General features: G+C 46.0%; 1 protein-coding gene and 1 long non-coding RNA gene across 3 annotated transcripts; both read right to left on the bottom strand.

Annotated features, from left to right (window-relative positions):
• Nucleotides 1-3450: 3450 nt before the first annotated feature.
• Nucleotides 3451-24687, bottom strand: CMTM7 (CKLF like MARVEL transmembrane domain containing 7). 2 transcript variants are annotated; one of them, XM_084510124.1, is made up of 5 exons: nt 24423-24683; nt 10436-10609; nt 7701-7799; nt 6614-6695; nt 3451-6260 (listed from the first exon to the last, which is right to left on the bottom strand). In XM_084510124.1, the coding sequence occupies exons 1-5, from the start codon at nt 24585-24587 to the stop codon at nt 6247-6249; spliced, it is 534 nt and encodes a 177-aa protein (XP_084366250.1). In that variant the 5' UTR covers nt 24588-24683; the 3' UTR covers nt 3451-6246. The 2 variants fall into 2 exon arrangements, with proteins under 2 accessions (XP_084366250.1, XP_084366249.1); XM_084510123.1 differs by lacking the exon at nt 3451-6260 and having other exon boundaries at nt 6582-6695; nt 24423-24687.
• LOC311432494 lies at nt 16889-18474 on the bottom strand. The gene is made up of 2 exons (XR_014690084.1): nt 18371-18474; nt 16889-17568 (listed from the first exon to the last, which is right to left on the bottom strand). It is a non-coding gene; the product is annotated as an uncharacterized lncRNA (long non-coding RNA).
• Nucleotides 24688-25186: the final 499 nt, after the last annotated feature.

Here is a 25186-nt window from a genome sequence, read left to right as displayed (position 1 = left end):
TGGCCCCTGTACGCAACTAACTGAAGGCAGGGAGCTGCTACTGTACAGTAACAAGTGCTTTAGCTACAGCTCTGCTGATTTCTCAAAACAGCTGGGATAAAGTGCCTGTGGAGGTCTAGCAAAGAGGTACAACACAGCATTAGAAACCGCTGTCTAGTTAACGTCAGCCTGGCAGTTTTCTGCCTCACAGTCCTCTTGCCCAGAAAGGCTTGTTTTATGAATGAACAAATGTTGTCCTTGACTTGGTACAGTTTTTTTTTTTTAATTGTAAACTCTTGTTTCTGGCAATTGCGCCTCATTTGAGGGTAACAAGGGCATAATTATTCAGCTCTCATGCATCACAAACTGCTGAGCATGAGGTATTAATGGAGTGCTTTGCTGCCACCATCGCTTAATAGCTACAGCTGCAGCATTGTGCTCCTGTTTGGCTGGGGTTCATGAAGAAGGGGCATGCAGCTCATTAAGTTTTATGTTGAGTGATTTACAGACGTAGAAATAACAGTAGCCTGTGTTGGATGGACAAAGCTCTTCTGATTTAGAAGGCGCTATTATGCCAAGAGAGCTGCAATTCACGCCCGTGTCGGGGAAGCCACCAGCACTGGTCTGCCTTGTATAACCCCCAGTAATCTTAATTAAAAAAAATAAATAAATAAAGTTGTGCTCTGTAATTGTGTGTGCTGGCGGGGCTGTACTTTGGGGGAAAAAAAATCAACCCCTGCCATTGTGACCAGGGTAGCAGATGTAATGAAAGAGAGCTGCAAGCTGATGCTTTGGGGTCACAGAATCATAGACTGGTGATACCCAGAGCTCCTGGCCTGGTCTCTTCCCACCCAGCTATTGCATTAGTTGTGATATTAGCTGAGAGGCAAGTGCTGGAATTAGGAGGTGTGTGTTCTGCCCCAGATCCACACGACAAAGCAAAAAGGGGGATCCCAGCCCTACCCTGAGATGTTCCACTCTGGTAGCTGGTGGAGGAAGAGGCACATCTGAATCAGAGTGGAAAGGTTAACTCCTGCTCTTGAGCCTTGGCTGCTGTGAATCATTCTCTGCCCTCCTCTTTCTTCGTTGAATATTCAGGGGAGAATGGCTGGATATTAAGGCCAGTCCTACGCAAATATCCTCCAAGACACACAGTGCTTTTATTCTCCTTGGGCTGTAAAAATGAGGCTGCAGGATGACCCAATTTCCTAGTCTGTCCTCCTATCCCTACGGGTTAGGTGCCTCTAAGTCTACACCTGTGGGCTGTTTTTTGTTTTGGGTTTTTCCTCAAGGTTTCTAGGGCCTTGCTGCAACTCCTCCTATGCCAAGAGGGCTGCCTGTCTGCTGCTGATCTACCTGCACCAGTGCAAACACTGAAGAACAGAACAGGTTTCAGAGGCACTGAATTTAGAGATGACTCTCTTAGTGGTTTGGTGATACTCTCCTGCGGCAGATAGGAATGTCCCACCCCTCTGCTTGGCCTCCCACATCATCCACACATCAGCTCCACCTCGATCGCTGGGCTATTCTTGTCTCTCGGGTAGCCCCTTCATCAGCCACAGAAACGTGCAGGTGCTTCCTTCACCACAACCCTTACACTGTTCTGCACATGCAAACACACCGAGCATGGGGCACTCACTTCACTCCTTTCCTTCTGTGCTCTCCCCTTTTCCCCAGGTGCTTGGTTTGCCACTCAGCTGCCCACGGCACACCCTCTAGGCTCACAGGCAAGAAGGACTCAGAAGGCGAGGCACATGGCAGTGCCTCTACACCAGGACAGGGCTAAAATAATTGTAGGGCCAGCCCCAGTAACGTGTGGGCTTTGTAGCAGTGGGCCCTTGCAGTGTTACTTACTGCTGGCTGACTCCTGTTGCAGTGAGGAGGGAAGGCCTGCAGCTCGTTTGCTAATGTTTCAGGTTGCAGTTCATTAATTTCAAATGGTTGCTTTGTGCAGTGCTGTTACTCTGGACCTGTAAAAAGCTAAAGATCAACATACGAAATCTACAACACCGAGGGCGTCTTGAATTTAACTTCGTTCAAACAAGGAGCCACAGAATTTTGGTTTCATCTCCGCTTTCTTTTCGAGCTCTGCTCTCCTCACTCCCCACCACCCCAAAAGGCAGGGTTGTTCTCAGCCTCCTCGTTATTACCCCTCCCTCTCATACTGCTGTCCCAGCACACAACAAGGAGCCAGAGCACCAAGCCTTTGGCTACTCCACACTGTCTTTTTAAAGCCTAGCTTTAAAAAACAAAGAAGAGCAATACCAAAGATTTCCGTATTTGAATTCTGTCTCCACGTAAAGCTGAAATCTCTTGGCAGCTCCCTTACCCTTGAGGCAGAAAACTCCTGTGGTGCTGCAGAGGGGCTGGTCCTGGCAGGTGATGAGATCTTGTGTGATACTTAATAAATTGTCAACTTATTAACCTAATAAATCAGTGCAGAGGAGAAACAACAACCAAAAAGAGCATAAAGCTACTTCACCAGTTGTTTGTGGACTTTTTTCATTTTGGACTCCAACTCCAGGCTGGTGGGAACCCACCATATAGGGTCAGTCCCTAGTAATAAACACCAGCACGTACTTACCATGTGAGAAAGCAGCGTGCTGGCCCAGGGGACACGGGGAACAGGCTCTAGAGTAGCCAGCTGTGGGTAATCAGTGACCTCTAGAAGGGACGGCCATAGGAAGGAGCAGCCAACAGCTCTTATTGCTTTTCCTGTTTTCCAGCTGCTGTGCTGGAAAAAAAAATAACCATAGCTCTCCAGGAGAGGACAACAAGCACCAGCGCGACTTTCTGACCTCCTTCCACGCAGCACAGTCAAACTGTTTTGGGACCAGGGACCAAAACCAGGAGCTGCCTGATCCCAGCAGCAGGGAACAGCCTTTGCGAGGTGCAGACCCTGCAGCTGTGAAAACTGACACAGCCCAAAGAGGAGGCTTGCACAGGGCCCCTGCTCAAGAATATCCTAGAGCCCTGGGGTGAGGGCACTCTCCTGCCACGGGGGTTTCCCTCTCCCCCTTCCTCTTTTTTTTTTGGTGTAAAAGTTTCACTTCCTCTTCTCGCCTTCCCAGTTTCTACCCTCACAAAGGCATTAGTCATTCTCTAGCTTATCTCAGTCACCCTCTTTTTATTCAGCATGAAACAGTTTGTGCTACCCCTTTTCTTCCTCCAAAATTTTTATTTTAATTTTCAGTGAAACTGAACCCCACGCTCTACCTGTGGTGGCTCAGAGGAACTACTGCCCTCATCTCGGGACTGAAGAGGGTGGACAACTTTTGGTGGGCTAGTCAGAGACCAGTGTATCCACACACAAGAAAAGGGGAATATTTTTTTTCCTGCAGCTTCTACAGCTTTTGTCCTCCAGTTGTAAGAGACTTCCTGGTGCTCCCAGACAGAAAAACACTGCTCCAGCAAAGGAATGAAGGAAAAAAATAAAAAAGGAGCAAGATAACAAGCCAATTGTCAAAGCCATTTTATCATCCAAATAGCAAACAGTTTATTTTTAGATAAAGAGCTGGAATCCCAAATTTGACAAAGTAACAGACAGATGGAGATTTCAGAACCGGGTTGACACTGAAGGAAAGTTAGAACACTTCTGCTGGCAGAGCTACAGTAGTGAGGTGCCAAAGTCCTTGTCAGACAGAGCTGTCATTCACAGACCTGCTGGTAGAGCTGGTGATACCACCAAAAGCTGTGCTTTTCCTGGTGGATACATTTCACAAGGATTTGGGAGAAGTGAGGAAGCTGTGCCAGCAGAAGTGTCAATTTTCCAGCCTCAAAGGCACAAAACCAGAAGCAAACTTGTACTTGATGTCCCTTGATCCAGTACAAACAAGTGCACTTAGAGCAAAATATATTCTTTGGGCTACCACACTGCATCATCCGGGAGTTCTTTGGTTGTTGGACTGCAAGAAATTCCCCCTAAAGGCTTCCCCCACGCCGTGGGAGCAAGTGACAGAGTGACGTGGGAGGCTGAAAATGGGTGAGCACGTAGTGTCAGCAGAGGGGACACGATCCCAGCAGAACATGGAAACAGCCTTTTCTTCACTGCAAGCCCAGCCTCCAGCCCCAGATGCTTCTCTCCAGTGCCAGCGCTGCTCTGCAGGCCCAGCTGCACTCACACCACGCGTAGCTGAAGACTCCTTCCCACAGGATTGCCAAGGCAGGTGAAAGCTTGTAGAAGGTGCCTACTATCCATCCGAGTGCTGCTTTCAAGAGATGAAGGTGCTACCAACAGAAACAGAGCACTTCTCTTTCCTTTGGGGGAACAGAAGAGATTGTATCCTTAACTAGCTATCTTGTCAATCCAAATTGAAGCCAGGGGATCGTTTTCCAAAAACTGTGCCTAAGTCATTCTTGGCAGGTGATCAAGCACCTTTGTTGCAAAATGAAAAAGAGACCCCCCCCAGTCATATATTTATATCGCTACCTTCTGCTGGTATTTTCACTCAAAGTGAAGAGTTTTATTTGAATAATCTTCCGCATTAATGTCAAAGCAATTTACCTTGGAGTGAATACAGGTATCTTCATCCATATATAGTAGACTTCTGTGCTTTCCAATTGTTTCCTGCTCTGTGTTGTTAGGAATAAGTCACTTATGAAAAGGAACAGCAGTAGTAATCACAGAAACTGTGTGTACCATGAGAAGGGGAATTTCTGCCTTTCCAAGTTTTTTGCTCAGTTATTTCCATTTAATTTCTCTTTTTTTTATTTTTTTTTTTTAATGAATTTTAGCAGTTGGCCAATTTCCTTTGTTAAAGAATAAAAAACAAAACCAAAAAACAACCAAAGACATGATAGGACGAGAGAAGAAATCAAGGTGGCAACAAATGGCAATGCATGATAACCTGTAAAGGGGCACAAAAAGCATTTTCTAAAAGCAGATCATTAAATTACTTAGGAGTATTTATGCAGAATTTCAGACAAATAGAAAAATGCATAGCAGGCCAGAAAACACTTCCTCCAGATTGGACCTGGTAAACTAAAAATCCTATTTTTTGCAGAAACCTGCTGCACTGTCATGCAGTTGTCCTGACGTAAGAGACCAACTTAAATGTGTCAGCTCTACTTCACAGCTAGATGTGAAAGGGAAGAGCACCAAGGAGGAGGAGCCTACGCTTCCCTTTTTTCTGCAAAGAGTTTCCAGCTCATCAGAGATGGACTGCAAAAGGGCAGAGGTGCCAAGAAGGTAGCAGCATTGTCCCAGCCTCAAAGTTACATAAAGCTTCACAACAATGTCAGGTTGGACAAAACTCTGTCCAGGCTTTGGGCAGAGCCCCTGAAAATATCGACCCCAGCAGAGGCAGAGGAAGGGAAAAACCACATGTAAGAGGGAGAAAGAGGCACTAGACAGATTGTGATAGATTGCTCTATTCACAATGAGCTTTCCATAAACACCATTAGCCTCCAAAGAGAGTACTTTCCTTTCTAGGAAATTCACCAGAAATTTCCCATACAGCAAGTCTTATGAATGTCCATTCCACCAACAAGTATTTGCGAAAAAGAAAGAAAAAGACCTCGCAAATCATTAAACGCTTATTCTTGGGTAGGTATTTCCCTGCATTTGGCAGAGGGAAGTTTTTAAGAATAATTTTTGATTGTTGATAAACTTAAAATTTGTGAACAAAAAAACCCGAATGTCATCATGTGCTGTTGGGGCTAGAAGAGAGTATTTGCAGTAATTCATACAAATTGCAGTTTGTATTTTTTGACGTTGGTTGAGCTGCTGTTAGAAAAATCCATGGCTCTGGTAGGAAGAGGTAACAAAGACTTGGGTCAGCTTATCCAGGCACAGATCAGTTTGTAACAGTTCCTTTGTTAAACAAACCATCCTTGGAAGTTAAAAAATCAGGTAGGAATTTGCAGGATTTCCCTTCTGTAAACAGATGGAGGAAATTAGAAACAATTCTTCCATCCCTCTGAAAGGAGAATCAAGCAACTCTCCAAATCAGTCTTTTTTTGTAGTACTTATTGCAAATGACTGGCAATGACTGCAGCCCAGCTTGAGAGACACACGTAGTCTTTCTCTGTAAAGCTCAGAAAAAAGTTGGTTCTCCATTATAAACTTCTTCTGGGGGGAAAGCAAACTTTTTGGATGGGGGAGAAAAAAACAGCTTTGGTTCACAACATCATTTTGCATAGGAATTCAAGTAGATCTTCAAAGGCTGTCCAGGCTTCTAATGAAATACCCAGGCTTTCTTCTCCATGGTGGATGCTCCTCTTTGGTATGCTATTTCGTAAGGCAGACTTCTTGCAGAGATGGAGGAGTCATACAGCTGCATCTTTGAAAAGGAAGCCAGAGTCACTTTCACTGCCACAAACAAATGAAGCCACTCGATTAAAGAGCACACAGGAAACCTTTGTTTCGTAGAGGGTGGGAGAGGAAGAAGAGACAACACTGACACATTTGCTACTTACTAGAAGCAAATTATTTTGCTCTACTGCTTAGGTGTTAAAAACTGTCAGTAGCTGTGATACACGTGTTAACTGAAAGTATGGGATCATTGCTTTGTGAGGAATTTTGAGTAACAAGCAACAGGCTGTTAATAAAACCTCCCAGGTAGACGCTGCCACAGGAAGATATAAATATTCATTTTGGGAAGCATTTCTGGCAGGCACTAAGCATGATACTTACTTGTTGACTGGGTAATGCAAGAAACCTTGTAGGATGACCAGATGCTTAAAACACAAAGGATCGTAGCTAGGAATCCAAAAGTCTGGGCGAAAAACAAACAAACAAACCACAAATATTTACCACTAGATGACACACATTCCATGAATGTACGGACTCTTGTATATTCACCTACATATTTTATGATGTTAACAGACCAAAAGGAGTTATGCTTTCCTCCAATCTGCCAATATGCTTAATGACAATAATAAAAAATAATAATCCATAGCATAATAGCAGCTTATGCTTTGACAAAACGATGTCTGGAAGATACACTGAGAATCATATACATGGGAGAGAAAAAGCTGGACAGCAACAGTGTCTCACCTGCCAGACTTCTCATTAGGATTCTGCAACAAATAAAATACTTTTCTAACACCTCCAATTTCTATTCTTTTGGCAAACCCCACTCAAACAAGTCTTTCTCTGCCATCTGCCAAATAAACAACTCAGGCAAGTCTTCTAGTCCATTTTCATCTATAAAACATCACCAGAACCAAGTTCCTGAAAGCAATTTATTCTGTTGGGATTGGATTTTAAGTCCTGTTGCTGTGAAAATACTGTTGCCCACAGTCAAAAGTCATGCTTCTAAAAGCCCCCTTGCCAACACAGCCAACAGAGACAGAGTGCATCTTCCACTGAGGAGGCCTGGGACTACAGTCAGTTTTAGCTCAGAAGAAATTATCTTGAACATGGGCAGGAAAAGGCAAAAGACTAGGGTGAAGTGCTTCCAGTTGCTCCATTTGTGAAACTTGCATTGTCTTAATTCTTCTGCATATTCGTCCCCATGTGTTAACGCTGGAGCCTTTGGTTTCAACTCACAGACAGGCCAAATACCCACTTTAGTGGTGACTCTGGAGCCTCACAACGAAACCTTTTTGCTGGCATTACATTCCAGAACATCCAGTGAAATCAGCTAGAAGGCAGTGTACCAACTGAGACACCAGCAAGGCAAGTCAATAAGAAAACAAAGTGACAAGCAAGAGATTTCTAGTGCCCTAGTTAATATACATTGCAATGAAAAAGTGTCTAGACTAATAAACAGCCTTACCGCTCCAGCCACAAGGCCAGTCACATTGTAACTCTTCGATGCTGCTACGATGGATGCAATGAGGAGCAGAATGGTACCAATTAAATAATGAAGAAACTCCTGTAAAGACAAGCACAGGTTGCTTCAGTAGGGAACCTTAACAGGAAAGTATTTCTACATGCACCAGAATCAAAACAAGTTGGCAGAGGTTACTCGAGGCCAGAGGGAAAAAAAACAAGTCAAAATGAAAAAAAAAAAGTTTTGAAAAGAAAGAAAGAGACAAAAAAACAACTTGTGAGCTGTTGGGCAGTGTGCCATACCTGACCTTCTGCTCAAAAGGGAGGGGCGAGCTGCAGGTCTGCTAGTGTCACTGGAATGAGATCTACTTACTGGGTAAGGATCCAGTCCCTTCTGCTCACTGGTACACTATGGAGGGTGAAACATTTACCTTTATTGCGTCAAATTACTCAAAGAGACAGTTCTGGAGGAAGGAAGAAGTTTTGAGGGGGCACTTCTCTAGTCTACATACATGACATGGCAATGAAGGCAGAGGAAATGCAAACGCTTCTACTTCTCATCGGAAAGTCAGCTAGTTCACTAACAACTTCCATCAACCTCGACTAGAAACAGGAGGGAACCCACAAAAAGCACGACTGTACAGATATTCGTAAGCAATATCAGGTTCCAGAAAATCAGTCCAAGTCTGTAAGGGTGGCTGCAGCTTATTAATGCAGTAAGTAACACATGATGAAGCAGGTTTTTTTTTTTTTTTCCTGAGAAAGCACTGAGGCACTGTATTTAAGACTTCCTCTCATGTGTCAAGTATCACTCCAGGAGTTAATTTTACCACGCTGTAAACTGGTGTCATCTGTGGATTTGGACTTTCAGTCCTCGCAAGGTTTACATGTGTCTGCAACATACAGGGGTTGTTCCATTTGGGGTGGGCAGGAGGGATTTCTGCTCACTCTACTTGCACTGCGTTACCAGCGTGAGCCAAGCAAATGCCATGTGTAGGGGAGAGGGGAGATTCCTCCTCAAACACAAGGAGGGAGTATAGAGTTTCAAGGAAATCCCAGAAGAGAAATAGTCTGCCATATCATACCACCTGCTAGAATAAAGTATTTCTGCTAGGAGGCTCCTCTGGCTAGTTTGCAATGCATCAGGCATGCCATTGCCTCCTCAGAGACGCCCAGTAAAGCAGTGTACACTGGCCACTACTATTGAAAAGCCCAACAGATGGGGCCAAGGTGTAAATGAATTGTCAAAGGCTAAATTACACGGAGAACCAACCCCTGGCAGGACTGGAAGAGTGCCCCTCTGGAGAAATGCTTTCCAGCTTTAAAAGGTGTCAGTGCAGAGCAACCTCTCGAACCACTTCGACTTTACTGATTGCAAGTCACAGCCCTGCAATGAAGAGATCCTGCCAGGAAACTCAGCCAAACACCAATCCTAGTTTCCCCAAGTCTCTTACAGGCCTTCCTATTCTGTTCTAAAGGTACTTAAATATTTGACTGAAAAGGAAAGTGGTTGGAAAAGAGCAGCAATGTATAAGCATCCCATCCCGTTAAACCTATCGGGGGCTGAGCAGCCACAGTCTGCAGTGCCTTAAACTCACATTTTGGAATGAACAATCGCAACAAAACCAAAAAGCAGGGTTTGCAAAGATCCAAACGGCACAGTTCTATGACAGCAGTGCACACAGCAAGTGGTGCTTGGCAAAACTGTCACTTAGCGGCTTCTTTCATTTGTATTTATCTTGGAATTTGTACTGCCTCTAGATAAAGACAGAAGTGCTTTCTGGAGACAGATAATGGAGGCACGCATTTTTAAGAAGTGTTGCAAGTCTACCCACATTATTCAATTAAAAAGATTTTTTTTTCTCTCTGGTTAGAAGTGGCTGGCTGGATAAACTGTTATCTCAGATCTGTAAATTACTTACTGTAGTTTCTATTAAAAGCCATCCAACTGCTTATTGAATTTCAAAATGTGCCCTACATCTCTCCTGGTTGGCATTTTCCACCCCACCAGTTCTTTTGCTGTGGGACTGACACACCACTATGCAGCCGAGAGACATTTGTAAGAGCTTATTAAAACCTGTGATCCCACACCAGGACGCAGGACTCTTCTGCTAGCTGACCTGATCAAAGCTGCCGAGGAAGTTCAGGTCTCTCATTTTCTGTGCTGCTTGTTAGTTCTCTGCTAGGACAGGAGAGATGGATGTGCAGGGGAAACGGGGGAACGAGGCAGAAACTTCCTGCAGGATATCCTAGGAATGGCCAGGCTACAGCAGTCAGGCTGAGGCTCCCATTCTTTGCTATTGTTTAAAGTTACCTCCAACCCTACCAAAAAGAGTCAAATTTGACTTAAATAGCACACACAGACTTTATTTTGGGACAGGATGTAGCACATCCATTCTAATGCAACGATTTGGTTCTCTAACAGCCACATAGCTACTATAAATGACCTGAGTTAGGGCCCACCTGCTGAGGCTTCTTTTCAATTGTCTCAGAATCACACCATTGCCCTCCCTGGAGGAAATCTGGATTTCTATCTGTGTAAAGGAGAGCAGGAGCCAATCCAGGCCAGCTAAAAAAATTACTGTGTCTGCTGAACTGCATACTAACGCCAAAAGCAGCTAAAGGATTTGTCCATGAAAGAGAGCCTATCGACGTGTGGCAGCACAAGAAAACAGACTGTATAATCTAGACATCAACCCACAAGAGAAGCAAGGCACGCAGACTGCCTTACAGACTTACCGCAAGGGGCCAGCTGACACAAGTGAGCATCCTGTAGACTCTGAAAATGTGGATGATGTAGAAGAACAAAACCATAACCAAGTCGCACATGGCGACAATCTGGAAGTAGCTGTATGCACTGTAATTCGTCCACTGAGAATTGTTTACGCTGATGAATGCAACCAGCAGCGAGATCTGAAAGACAAAAAGCATTTAAAGGTTTTTAGAGTGGCCGTGAAGATGGTTTCAAACACACCAAAATTCATTTAGAAACAGAAGACAAACGTCCAAAGTCAACTGGATGGTCCCAGCGAAATGGAGGACAAAGTACCAAGCACGAAAATAATCTTTTAAAATTTGCAGTTAAATCCACTAAAGCAACCACTAAGAGTGGGAAGAGAGCTAGCTGCTAGAAGAAAGGCAGCAGTCTCAGCCTGAAGAATCCAACCTGAAGAAGCCTCTGTGTACAAAACAAGAGGCCTCAGATAGAGCAGAGGCACTGACAGCCAGGAGTTGCAGCAGCAGCTGAAGGACCTAAAGCGTGTGGACTTTCAGAAGGGCGTGGATTTCTCAGTGCAGTCAAAATCACCAAATGCTGTTAGAATGAACCCACAAACACGTATCTTTACTTCTATTTCATGAGATTTCCCACACAAAATCGTAAGGCAGGGCTCAAAATGAACTAACTATTTCACCCTTCCTTTTCTTTTTTCTACCACCTACGCAGGAGGAGTATTAGCAGGCTGCAAGGTTGTACCACAAGAAATAATACAAACTTTGGAGGAACTGATTAATTCACCCCATACCCGACACCGTCATTGAAAAGCTTTGATATGCTAACAGGGTTACATGAAACCACAACGCATTCATGTACACCTTCTGTCAGCTGTAGGCTTGCAAAGGACAAGAGATCTCTATTTTTTTAATCTAAAGCTACTCATTTATTTTACTGATCTTGCAGGTTGCACCAACGCGGATAAACTGGGTGATAAAAATAAATCTACCCAGGTTATACCCAAATGTTTTGTTATTACAGACTTTGGGACGGAGTGTTTTCAGCCATTGTAATTTTCAGCTCATCCGCGCTCAGCCAGGAGCAGTCATGATTCACACTTTAAGAGTTTCTCCACGACATGAAAAAACTTTCTGAGGAAGCCTGCTCTTCACTACTGCACCATACTTCTGTGCACAACCAGCTTTCAACCCCCTAACCTATGCTGCATCCATTAGCAGAGTAATTTAACTAGATTAAAAGGAAAAAAAAAACAACACCCAGCACCCAAACAACATAGTTCAGATTCTTCCTGCTGCATCTTTGAACTTCACCTGCTCACTTGGAAGTGGACAGGCTAAACACACACACCCTCCAGTTCCTTTCTTCCCAGGTGTGCTCCCCTTCCCAAGCACGTAACCCTGCCTGCACCATGCCTGCTCTCTGCCCCTCAGTCCAGGTCTCACAGCGTGGCCACTGGCTACTCCTGAATGCACAGAGTCCTGTATTTTGTGCACGGTGGAGGTTTCTGAGATGTTAGGTTTCTTAGAAGACACCAAAGCAATGCTCTCCACTGTTTAAAGACTTTTGGCCAAGTTCTTTAGTTCTGAGATCATTTTGATGAAGCTTTGCCCTATCTATTTTCATGAGCAGCCTTTGTCTTCTTCTCCTTACCACCCTGACTCCAGTCCCCGTCGTGTACTGGTAGGCCTCCCTGATTCAGGTGCTCTCACAACAACCAGTTATCAGCTTCAATTACACTGTAAAAATCAAGAAAAAAGCTATTCAGAGAAACGTTAGATCTGCCTACTGGCTCATTGCACGCTTGAACCATTACCTTTAGCAGCTTTTGTACCATGTACAAAGGATAAGAAGGACGGAGGCCTTGAAGTACAACCACCAGCCAAATAACAAGAAGCACTGGTGAGCCTTGCTTTAACAGAGCTGGTTCTTTCAGCTTCTGAAGGTGAAGCACAAAAGTGTGTTTTTTTTTTCTTCTTTTAGACGGAAGGTCTAAAAATTTCAGAACAAGCAGAAAGACGAATGTGAGCCATCTAACAAGAAGATCAGAAAATTCACCTGAGGTGTTATATTCCTCCAAAGTAAGAAGATCCAAGGTACCAAACGGCCTGTGAAGAAGCTGTTCAGCTCCCAAGAACAAGGTGGAAGCTTGGATTTGAGCAACCAGGCTCTCCACTCCAAGTGCACTTCCCAAAAACAACTGGCACAGATTCCCCCTTTGCTGCTTTCAGGTGTGCCTCAAACTCAATCATTAAAAAGAATAGCAGCAAGTGCAGCAAACAGAGCCACAGCATATTCTCCCTCCTTTAAAAGTGACAAATATCGAAGTTCCACCACCAGATAGCAGAGTTGATGATGCTATACCAGGAATATATGATGATAGAGCAGGCAATGGCTGTATCTATTTTTTCGTGTAACTCCTGTTCCCAGAAAACTTGGAATCGAGCAATGAAAAGATTAATATGCAACCGTCTGAGATACAGTTAAACATCCATCAGAATTCAGGTTGTGGCACAGACATAAATATATAAGGGGACAGAGAGAAAAATGAATGGCAAAGTAATAAAATGATCAAGTGTTATGAATGTCCTTTATGTATCTGTGCTCGGGGCAACAGGTTAATACATCTCGGAAATAAAAAATTGAGGCACAAAAAAAATTCAGGGCATTGCCAATTCCATTTCAATATCGTATTTCACAGGCTGTGAAAGCTGCAGGCTGTGCCCCAGAGCCAGCCAGACCAGAAGCACAGGTCAACTGATGGTAAGTCTCATTGGAAAATTTCGGTGCTTTCCACAAAACGGGACCAGGCTCCAGAGCTGCAGTCCACAAGGGGTGAGGGACACGCTGCAGGAGACTAGGATTTAAGTGCTTTCTGGTTTCTGAAAAGCAACACAAAGAGCATATGCATCAGTCAACTCCAAGGGGCAGTTCTGGGGTTTAACTTAAGTTCCATATTTACCCTGTTTCACCAAAATTGATCAGCTTGAAGTTGACTTTCTGCTGGAGCAGATATTTGAAGTAAGCCATGAGGAATGTTTAGGAACACTGGGATATTTCAGCAACTCTCTCTCAGTGAAGCCAACGTGAGCTGAAGGCAGTCAGCAACTGCCAGGAGGCACTCAACACCTCACCAGAGAGAACAGACACTGTGACAGAGAGATAGGACGAGCCCACATTCCCTTCTCTATTTTGAGCTGGAGACAAGTCAGTCCTCTCCTCAGCAACGTGCCTGCGGAAGATGCTGGCTCTTGAATAGCACTGACAAAAGTTCCCAAGCCTAAACACCACCCTGATTTGAACCAGCTTACACACATCGATGAGAACCCCTAACCCGCCTCTCCTCCAGGCTGAGCAGCTCCATCTCTCTCAGCCTCTCCTCACGTGAAGGATGCTGCAGTCCTTTAATCACCTTCGTGGCCCTGTGCTGTACTCTTGCAGCAGCTCCAGGTCTCTCTTGTACTGGGGAGCCCAGAACTGGGCACAGCACTCCAGGGGTGGCCTCACTGGTGCTCAGCGGAGGGGAAGGATCACCTCTAAGGATGCCCACACCTTCCTCCTGCATCCCTCTGGCAGGAGAGGAGAGGAGAGGAAAGGACTGGACAAGAGTCATAAATTCTCTCTCCTCGTGTTATAAAACGCTGCTTGAAGTGTTTCCCAGCAATGCTGTTATTCTTTAAAAACGTGCTCTGTTTTTCTCCCAGATTCTTCTTGTCCCTGTCAAAGAATGGAGTAACGAGCACCTAAAGTCCATCGGCCATTCGTCACGCTCAGTAAAAAGCAAGGAAAATGTGTAGCAGGACTTCAAGGAAGTCATCCTTCCACTGCTGGAAAACTCAACAGAAAGGGAAGGAGAGAAGTCACGCCTTTGTATTAGGAAGAGATTGCATCTCAGGATTAATAGGCTGAACTCCCCTGCACAAATAAATAATAATAATAAAAAAAAAAGGTGCTGGACTGTATCAGCAAAGACAGAAGAACCTGGACCAACCCTGCAAGCTCAAATCACCTGCTGCAAGGAAAAGGCAGGCAGAAATGAAGAGCTTACAGATACTGCTTTCCTCCCCAGTGCCCTGAGGGAACCATAAGGTACGAAAGGCTGTGCCCTTCACATCCCTCCCTGTACGCTGGCTGGCACCTCTGAGCATTTTCTGATCTGGTGGTAGGAGGCTGCAGTTTATCTGACCACAGAACGATTTTATAACCCAAGAATAAATCTGGGCGAGTGCTTTATACGGCCCTTTTCTACTGTCCTGCTTTAATGGACGTAATAAATAACGCTCTGATTTTATCACCAATGCTTAATTCTTTTGTAACATTTGGAGAGAACTAAATTTTCTTCAGACCAGCTACCTGCACAAATATAAATCCACCTCGATCTCCACTATTGACAACAACAGGCTACGAAGGAAAGCCTGATGCTCTGAGCGTTAAAGACTTTTCCACACACACACACTGACAGAAGATGGGAGGAGTTGAATGTCAGTCCTAGTGTTTGACCACCCTCATGTTAAGAAATTCTTTCTCAACCTCCCCCGGCCCAGCTTTGTGCTGTTCCTTCACATCCTAGTAAAGACTTGTGCTAAAGCTCTGCACCTTCAGAACACCTCAGACATGGAAAACGAGGCAAAAATCCCACCAGCTGACCACTGATGTAGCAGACAAATGTAAAAATCTGTGGGAATAACCCTACAGCAATCAAGCAGAGCATCACAGAACAAGTGTAAGAGTAGGAAAAGGCTGGTCTTTTGGGGGTCGCTTTTGGGTTGGTTAGTTGCCATTTCACTTACTATCACTTACTTACAGTAGACTGATACCACGTGTTGCAAAAAACCCAAACATCTAGAAGACATCCCAAGTAAACTCCTGTTTTCCACCTGGAAACATGACCTGTAAAGGCAAGGCCACCACTCATCCCTTGACCATTCCTGACTGTTTTTTCCCCCAAATTATCCCCGGCCTGTACCCAGCTGCTCTTTCACAATCCCATTAATGACCGTGACCAAGTATCCCTCAGAAATGCCGAGAGCCTGCTTTCCAGGCAGCTCCTGGGTGTCCCGCGATGGGCAGCAGTGAAGGAATCCCTCTTTTTGCTTTGCTTGCACACACAGCGCCTGCTTTCCTTATAAAACTGTCCTTACCTTGATCCACAAGGCTTCTTGCCTTGCTTCTATTTATTTCCCAACCCTACAGGAGAGGGGAGCGCGAAAGCCAGGGTGGGTGCTGGGGTCAACCCGCTGCAGGTGGCTCTCCCTGCCTGGCACTTCAGCTGCTGCAGCAGCACCAGGGGGAGTGTTAAAAACCTTCACTGCAGCAGGGATCCGAACGTGGATCTTGCAAATCCCAAGGGTGTATCCTGCACCGATAGGCTGAGCCTGCTGTCCTGCCATGTGACCTTCAGCTATGAAAAATAGCGTGTTTTTTTATATATATATAAGAAAGATAAGGTAGATAGGAAGCAAAACTGCCTCCAGGTACCCAGCATCCTGATTTCCCCATTCACATGAGAACGAACAACAAGTCCCACTCTTAATGTATTCCAGCTGTCTTCCCCGCTGCCTTGCATCAGGCCACGCGCTGCAATTGCATAACAAAATATTTCCAGCAGAGAGGTTCGGCTTGATGCATTTAAGCCAAAACTGTCCAAAAAAAAAAAAAAAAGTCAAAAACTGCATGAAGTATTACAGGGTTGAAGGGAATCAGGGAACTGACACAGCAGCAGAGTGATTCTGTCTGTCCGTCTGCGTATCCTTCCCTGTGTGAGTTATTTTTCCAGCTGCTGTCTGCTCTATAATTAGTGCAGCAGCACAGCCCATGTCAGAACAATGGTGCCAGAGGGAGCGGCACAAGCAGCTGGGAGAGGGGGACACAAGGATGCTCTTTCTGGGTGGCACTGCCAGAAATACAAGCCTCGGATGCCCACTAGCCAAAGCACCATTTAAAAAGCAGGTGGAGAGGCAAACAAGGCATCATCTCAGAGCACTGTTAGGGGAAAAGCGTCATGGGACAGGGTTCGGCGTGGTACGAGGCCCATACAAACACTGCAGGCAGCAGCTCTGGTTTACCAGTCTCCAGCTTGCAGTTGGCAGCATCTGAAACACAGGAAAGTGCTTTTCCTTTCCATCCTTCTTTGATAATTTAACCCTCTGGAAGACAGAAACAGCATTTTTTGCCTGGATGCTGTGAACAAAATTGAAAGGAGAGCTTCACCAATGTACTAATGAACCACTGCACTGCTCCAATCCTCCCTCCTCCTGAATCTAAGAACAGGAGGACCCTGAGTATTATCCACAAAACTGATAAAAACCAGCTGATTTCCACTCTCTTAACATTTACCCAAGTTCTAGTGTGAGCAAATGTACAACAGCTGTGTGTCTACAGATCTGGAGCAAGGGACAGCAGTGACTCACTTGAAATTTTATTACAGCATTTAAAAAAAAAAAAAAACAAACACAACATAATAAGAGCTAAATGCTTCTTTTATTTGAATGAAAAAAGAAAGTCAAAGTTTCCAGCTTGTGACACCAGCCAAGATACTAAGTGGAATTTTCCGTTCTAGGCGTGCCAGGCAGGATAACCAGGCCCTGTTTAGGTGTCCCACACCGAGCAGAAATGTCACTGACTGCAGCTGTACTGTCACCGTGCGTTTCCAGAAGTTACACCTCAAGGCGGTGAAGCAACACCTTTATTATTCATTACGTATTTCTGGACAGAACCAAACGCTTTTTTTTTTTGAGCAGCTTCCCAAAACAGAAAGACGAGTGGAGCTCGGGCCAAGGTTACGAGCGTAATTCGTGCAAGACTGGTTCAGCTAATTTAAGCAACAAAGCTGGCCAATGCTGCAATCGAGATTTTCTTTCTCCAAAAAAGTGGTGCTGGAAACGCGGCTGTAACAGCCGAACCCCCGCTAACAAGAGAAAAAAGAGATAAAGAAGCCAGCCCACTTAAAACTTCACTAATGACGGATGAAATCAGCAGCCCTCGAGTGCATGGCTCTGTGAAGCAGTCAGCCTTTGGTCGCGCAGCGATCTCTCAGCCCCTGCGTCTGGGCAGATTTCCTTCTTGTCTGGCTGGTTTGCAAAAATACGGAGGCTGCCTGACCTCTGATAAGCACCTTCTCTTGTGCGCTGCCATCCACGGGCTATTTATTGAAGATAAAAACAGTGGGAGGGTGAGAAGAAGGCAAAATTATCTTATTCAGACCCTCTAAGACTCAGATAAAGGACAAGCAAGTGGCATTCTTTATCTACCAAAAAGAAGTTATCTATCTGTTCAGGAAGAGGCCTTGGTGGTAGAAGAGGACGCGGGGTAATCACAGAAGCAGCGTGTCAATGACATTATTAATGAGCCCTGGTTGCAGGATGTCAGCCACGATTACCAAAAGGGCAAATCTTTGTGACGGCCAGCTGCAGTTAGGTGCTGATTGTGCACGACCCAGTGTGAGCAAGGCGTCGATCCCACCTCTGCCAGCTCAGCCAGCTCCCTGCAGCAGCCCTCCGAGCTGCCTGCTCTGCCAGCACACGGTGCTGGGAGGAAGACAAAGCCTGAAGGTCCTCTTCAGGACGAAGCCAGCTCACAGCTTGCCCATCTATTAACAGTGGAGGAGCAAGGCACCTCTGAAACCAGTTCTCTGAGCCATACGTAGCATATATTGAGTCGTTTGAAGTCCTATACCGTAAGTAAGACACGATATAGGAGCTTGATCCTGACTTGTGAGCTACAGAGCTCTTGCACACAAAGGTCACGGCTGTCTGAAGGCGGCTACAGCACCGATGCATGGCAGCACCACCCACAGAGCAGGAGCCCACGCTGGCTGCCCAGCCAAGCCTGGCTCAGACGGGCTGGCTGCTCGAAGCCTGAGGCACGCAGTGTGAAAAAAAACCACAAACTCCACTCGACAAACCACGAAGTTTCCCTTTTGATGCATATCCAGCAGCACACACCTACTCTAAACCCGATGGGAAGGTGTAACACAAAGCCAGGACCTCGTGGCAACAAACTCCCCGCGGATCTATCAGAAGAGGTCATTTTCCTGAAAAGCTGAAACAAAGAGCACCCTGCAAACCGCTCAGGAAAGCCTCCGTGCCTCCTAGCCCTCAGCAAGCAAGCTGTTCGGCCCCTGCCCTTGCCGATGCTGCTGACAACACAACCCGCTGTTGTTTGAGGCATTTATTGCTTGGCTGATTCCCATCTCCTGCAGTTAACACCTGCGAGCTCTTCTCCCTGCCCCAGAGAACACCACGCTGACATCTGGCAGTCGCACAGACAGCAGTTGAAAAGTTTGTAGCTGTCAGCTCAGCAAAGGCTTTGTTTGCCGTGGCAATGGGCTCCTCAGGTGAGAGGAGGGCTGTTTACCCCCCTGAAGTCCACGTTGTTAGATGTGTTGGCACATCCTAATTGTTTAATCAGGAAAAACCCCACCACTGGAGCGTGTGGGGATTGTGTGGGATCGTGTTTTTGCCTTGTAGATGAGAGACTTCTTCAAGTGGCCTTCCAGTCCCAGGGTGGGTGTGATTACAGACTTGCAGGAACGTATGCTGGGTCTTTCTGTAGTTCTGCAGTGCCTGCTGGTCATCTCAGGTTAAGAGCACATTTTTCTCCCAGCTGTGATTGCTTCTCTCTTGATGTTTCTCAGAAACAGCATTGGAAAAAAAAAAAAAAACCACGCCACACCATTACCAAGAACATTCCAAGTAAATTCCTCTTGAAGCAGCTTCTCAATCTTGTAATCACCTTAAGAGCCCAAGTTATGCAAAAAAGAAGCGTACCAGGTGGGGGAAAGAAAATCACAGCAATTTTGAAGTTTCATCTGTGTACCGAAAGCAGCAATTTCTGGCTGCCGTATATTTACCCCTGACCACAAAACAGGAGGGCCAGCCCACGGCGCACACGACGTGACGAGAGCACGAAGGAGGCAACGAGCTGCAGGGCCGAGTGAGTGCCTCGCAAGGACTCCCCTGGGAGGGAGCAGAGGAAACACTTACTCATAGTGCCTGAACGCTGTCTGGCTTTTGGGGACGATACCACCTCGCCCAGGTAATGCAGGGCTGATACCTGACATTCGCGTGGCCAGGAACGCTGCCCTCACTGAGCCTCTGAGGTCGCCCCTGAGCCTCCTCTTCTCCAGGCTGAACAATCCCAGCTCCCTCAGCCGCTCCTCGTAGGACTTGTTCTCCAGGCCCCTCACCAGCGTCGTCGCCCTTCTCTGGACTCTCTCAAGCACCTCGATGTCCTTCTTGTAGCGAGGGGCCCAAAACTGAACACAGTACTCGAGGAAGAGCTGATCCACTGGTTCCTGCTCTCTGTGGCTGGAGAGGCAGATGTCCACAAAGGGACGCTGCCTCCCAAGAGAGCAGATATAACCCCCTTGCACTTCATAAAGTAAAGCAACAGCAGGAAGAATCCGCTTTTCACATCTAACACTCCAGGACACCACGTATACCTGATTAAGATTTTAATTGCTACTGCAAATCTAGCTTCCTGTTAAACGTACATGTCAGAAACTGCTGCCAATACTTCGCTCTGCTCTTTCAAGCGTGCTGAACGGGGCTCAGGTGATGTGGTAAACTTCTAGGCTTCATTTCCTGTTACTTTTTGTTGTTGTTGTTGTTATTGTTTCAGAAGCTGTGCCTGCTCGCCCTTGTTCAGTCATGTCTGTACCAAGAGGACTACGTGCAATAAAGTTCCTAAGGAAGGTTTCGCAAGGAATCCTAATGGATGGGAGCTCCCACTCTGTGCTCTTGGGAAGCCTCTTCTGGGATACAAATCAAACAGTCACTGACACCTTTGGATCACAGATTTCCTAACAGTAACTGCATTGCCTTTCTACGAAATGGACTGGAGCTGACTTTTTGGCCTTCTGGAACAGTTTAAAATCGAGAAAAATCACTAATATCTTTTTTGCTGAAAAAAAAAAAGAAAAGAAAGTAAACAGACAGTAATCTGGTAATTAAACCTCCCTCTAACAAAAGGAAAAGAAAAAAAAAAAAAAAAAAAGGAAAAAGAAAAAAAAGAAAAAGAAAGGAAAAGGACTAAATTCTTAGCTTGTGGTTTGAAGCACGTGGAACCAATTCAGGCTCATGTAGCTCCTGCCATTATATCCCAGGCACTTGCTCTTGCTGACAATAGTCTCTGTGGCTGCACTGTTCCCTAAAAACTCCTACAGAAAGAAAAAAAAGTGAAGGAGAGTTGCAATGAAGCTACCCCAGGTCCCTGGCTTGGTGTACTCTGCATCTTTGCAGCACTGCGGTGAGGCAGAAAGGGAAAATTCCTCACACAGGGGCTGCCTGAGAAGTTCTGTCCCATGAAATAAAAGCCTGCCAGCCTACCACCAGGCACTGCTTTGGCAGCACACAGGGAGCTCACTGTTTGCTCCCAGCTCGAACGCAAATACCTGGGCAGAAATTTCAACTGGCCACCCAGAGCAGAGGCATGGAAAAAACACAACCGGGCAAGTCAGCTGCTTTCAGCGATCTCAGAGTGGAAATAACAAGGCTTCCCAGACCGATTGGGTTTAATTAGTAGGCTCGGGAATTCCTCCCTCAAATGCTCTCGCTTACTTTGGAGACACCTACGATTTAGACAAATTCCTTCTCTCTGGCCAGCATGCCAAGCAAAGTCCTTCACTGGGGCTTCTAGCAGAACAACAGCAATTAGCACCTGCAAGATACAGTTCTGGCCTTTCCTGAAAACAGTAACTTTGCTGCTAAAAAAAACGTCCAATTTCTTACTGTTTATTCTTATTTCTTCTCTGCATATCACCAGAATCCCTCTCTTCTGACTGAACAGCATTATTACCGTGGAGGCAGAGCCATACATCAGCACACTGCTGCAGAGAATTAGGTGATTTACTTCAATCAGCTCCATAGACAAAAGATGTTTCAGGCTCAAGAACAAGTCGAAGGATTGAGAGGCTCTCAGATCATTCTAAGCAGCTTCTGCTTTTGTGCATTCCCTTCTCCTGTATCAATGGTTTTGATGAGGAATTTCTTAATTCCACTAGCAGATTGTGCTTTCTTTTCATATTTTAACATCTTCTGAATGTAGCTCTCCAATAAATTTGGCTGATGTCATCCAACACATTGAGAAGTTGATCTCGGTTTTAACAAGCTAACTGCCAACACTTTTTATCTTTCAGATTTCGATGTATTAATATGCTCTTCAACACCATTATTAACTGTATGTCTGCATACAAATAATCCAGGGAAGTTTCAGCAAACTTGAAAGCTGCTCAGAATTAGAGATGCCTTGTTGGCCATTCCAATACCAAGTATATAATTGCTTTTGTTGAGACACACTTTGGAAATAAAACATATACTCAGCAGAAAAGCTTCAACTATTATTGCCTTAGCGCTTTTAACAAGTTAAAATGATTTTGTTAAGTCAACTTTGATTGGGTTTATTCTTTTTTACCTTGCAACGTTTGTCATTTTTTTCCCCAGTCTTGAGATTTCTTTTCTTTTTTGCCTGGTGAAACTACTCTTTCCTGATTCATACTGAGCTGGAAGAACGAGCAAGGCTCTTAGCTTAAAGCGCTCTGTATACTGAGGCTGGGCTCATCACGCCAGAACCACTGCCTGCTCCGTAACAGCAGCGTTATTCCAGGAACAAGCTCCCTCCATCCCCAACTGTGGTCACAGCCAGCTTGGCCCATCTTGCAGGAGGGGCCAGAAAGGCACAGGCTGCTGGCCTCCTCTGCTCCTCTCAGGGTCCAGAAGCAAGGAGCAGGCTGAGAATGGTTTGAGAAGTCTGAGGGACCAACACGAGCACATGCCTCTACAGCCTCCACTGGCAAACGTGCACTGAGAGCAGGACCTAGCCCAACACCGTGCCTTTGCCATCCTCCAGACTTCATCTGGAAAGACACAAAAGGCCCACGAGGGCTCCACCAGGAAGCCAGCCGACACCGACCAGCTTCAATCTACGAACAATGCCACCCGAGCCACCTCGGTGACAACACATGCACAGCGCCATGTCTAAGGGCACAGGAAACCTCAAAAGACTTCTACCCTTCATCTGAGGTCTGCCGAAAGCCGAGTAAGATAGTTACCAAGAAAGTCTCACTACAAAGCTTGCCAGCAGTAGCATCGAGCTGTGTTCAAGTTACAGCAGCTGAAGTCTGGTAGATGTTGAAGATAACTTCATAACCTCCTGTTAAAACCACAGCAGCAATTCAGACTGCATTTGGAAAACGGAGCCCCTACTAATTACTAATGTTATTACTAATACTCATGCATGAAAAGCAGCTTTCCAACTGCCTTCTTGCCATGTAAAACACACAGGTCACACACTATTTTTCAATCTCTTCAACTTGTCAAAGATTGCTGAGTTTTAGGCCTTGTGTTAAGATCTTTTGTGCAGGAGAAAACCTGTGACATTATCTTCTATTTCCTTGGTATAATTTCCCTGGTGTGTTGATGACATCTATTAAGATAATGTCATGCACATACACATACAATGAAATTATATATGTTAACTTTTTGGCTTACAGGTACTGCAAACAGCCCTTAGCACTACTATAAATGATGAAATCCTAGTGTTTCTTTCCTGTTCTCTTTCACAGTTATTTCTTGGTAGAAGGGATTGAGGAAGAAAGAGAAAATAGAAACTGGAGCGTTCCCACTTCAGAGCCACAGCCATTCAGAAGCCCAGTACGCTACGAAGCGTGTTTTATGTCTGTCCCAAAAGACCTTATCTTCGTCCTCTGTCAGCATAATGGTTCTCCTTCCTAATAAGACTACAGTCCTACCAGATGCCTTAAAACTAATCCAGGAATGTTTTGAGATTTACCGTAGAGAATTCTTTTCGAACACAGATACTGCGAACACTTTTCACTAGGAGAACTACATCCATGGATATAGAAATCTCTGAGAAGAGATAAATTTTAGATAAAGCCTTAGGAAAGTGTCTTACTGGGTGCAGGAGGTCACCTAAAACTAGCCTGTTTCTACACACTGCAGCACAAATATTTAGTTTCTTAGTAAATTGCTTGAGAGTAAGACATTATCATGATACCACATCAGAAGTGTTTCATCTGCCCAAAGTTCCTTGGATATCTGAACTAATTTCTAGTGATGTTATTTACAAGCGAGCTGGAAAGCAGAAAAATGTAAGAGGGTAAAGCTGCTCCTGGGAACTCGTTTATGGTATTTTAACTTTTAAGGCCACCACAGAAAACCACCAGCTTAAATTCTGATGAAGCTGATACAGAACAGCATTGATAAAACAGTACCTGATATAAAATAAGTGTTGCATTATTACATACATTTACATACACTACATAAAAATATGTAGAGTATGTAAAGCATACACACACGCTTTGCATGTGTGCCAAACCTGAAACTTCAGCAGAAATATGCGTGCCTGTGCTAGCTTTAGGAGGAACGGGGAAGTGTAGCAGCAGCAGGGTGGATCTCAGAGAGGACTCGGTATTTCTAGCCCATAAAAGGCACCGTTCTTCCCAAAGCGGTGAAAGTGAAATCAAAAATGGCCTTTTAGTTAATCAGCAAAGCACAAGTTTTAGCTGTAGGTTCACTTGCAGTGTGGATTTGTGCTCAGCATGGCATTCGTGCTCAACAGCACGCCACGCTGGCCCCTGGAAAGATACCACAGATCCTCACGATGGTTTGGGAACAACCCAAGCGAAGAGAACAGGGCAGGTAACTGTTCATAGACCTCCGTGAGGTGCCCATCGTTACCCAGTGCCAGCAATGGGATCCAGCAGGCAAACCACCTCAGGGACTAACACCAAGTGTGCGCCCCAGCAGGGAGAAGGAGCTGCCCCATCCCTTAGCCCTCTGCACACCTGGATGGCGCGAAGCTCCATCTCCTTTCAATTTCTGCTTTCCAGCCGTACTTCCCCCAAATTGCTGTCAGTCCCAGCGGCGGCGCCCACCCCTCCGAGCCCAGCACCTCTTCCAGCCCCTTCCCCACAAAACCTCGCCACAAGCCGAGGCACGACGACACCCCCCCCCACACACACCCTTGCCTTCGTACCATCTGGGCCACCTTCAGCATGCCGGCACAGGAGCGGAAATAGGCGCCGTCCACCAGCTCCCCGTCCGAGCTCGCTGAGGCGCTGGAAGAAGCGGCGGGAGGCGATGTGGCCGCCGGCCCGGCGCTGCTGACGCCGGTGCGGATGACCCGCGCCCCGTGCGACATGGCTGCCGGCCCCGCTCCCCTCAGCGCCCACCGGCCCGCCACCGCCGGCACGGAGGCGGCGGGGCTGGGCGGCGCCGAGGGGCCGCTGAGGGGCAGGGCGGAGCGCCGAGCCTCCCCGCCCGGCCGGCTGGGGTGGGGAGAGGGCAGAGGGAGGGTTTTGGGGGATATGGGGTGAAGGAGGAGCCGGCTCGGTCCCCCTCGGACTGTGGTGGCTTGGCTGAGGTGTCCGCTGAGGGGACAGCTTGCCTCACGGAGAGTGCTCTCGCACCAAAACTACACAACGAAGCACCAAATCTCCACAGAAAACCCACAAAAGCACCACCAAACCCCACAAAAGCACCACCAAAACCCCACCAAAGCACCACAAAAACCCCCACCAAACCACCACAGAACCCCCCCACCAAGCCATAAGCCATCTGATTTGTCCCAAACATTAGTACTAAATGGGGCACGGCAGGCAAAACTGGCAGAATGCCCCGGTGCCACGCTTTGGGTGAAATCATGCGGAGTTGCAAACAGCGCTCAGCGAAGGAAGCTATATGTTTCCTCGGGTTTAAAAATAGCTTGCTTTGCTTTCTGATAAGCAGGGTGAGACGAGG

This window comes from Aythya ferina (genome assembly GCF_964211825.1).
Source record: "Aythya ferina genome assembly, chromosome: 2".
Lineage (NCBI taxonomy): Eukaryota > Metazoa > Chordata > Aves > Anseriformes > Anatidae > Aythya > Aythya ferina.
Note: the sequence above shows the minus strand (reverse complement) of the source record. Positions and strands in the feature narration are given on the sequence as shown.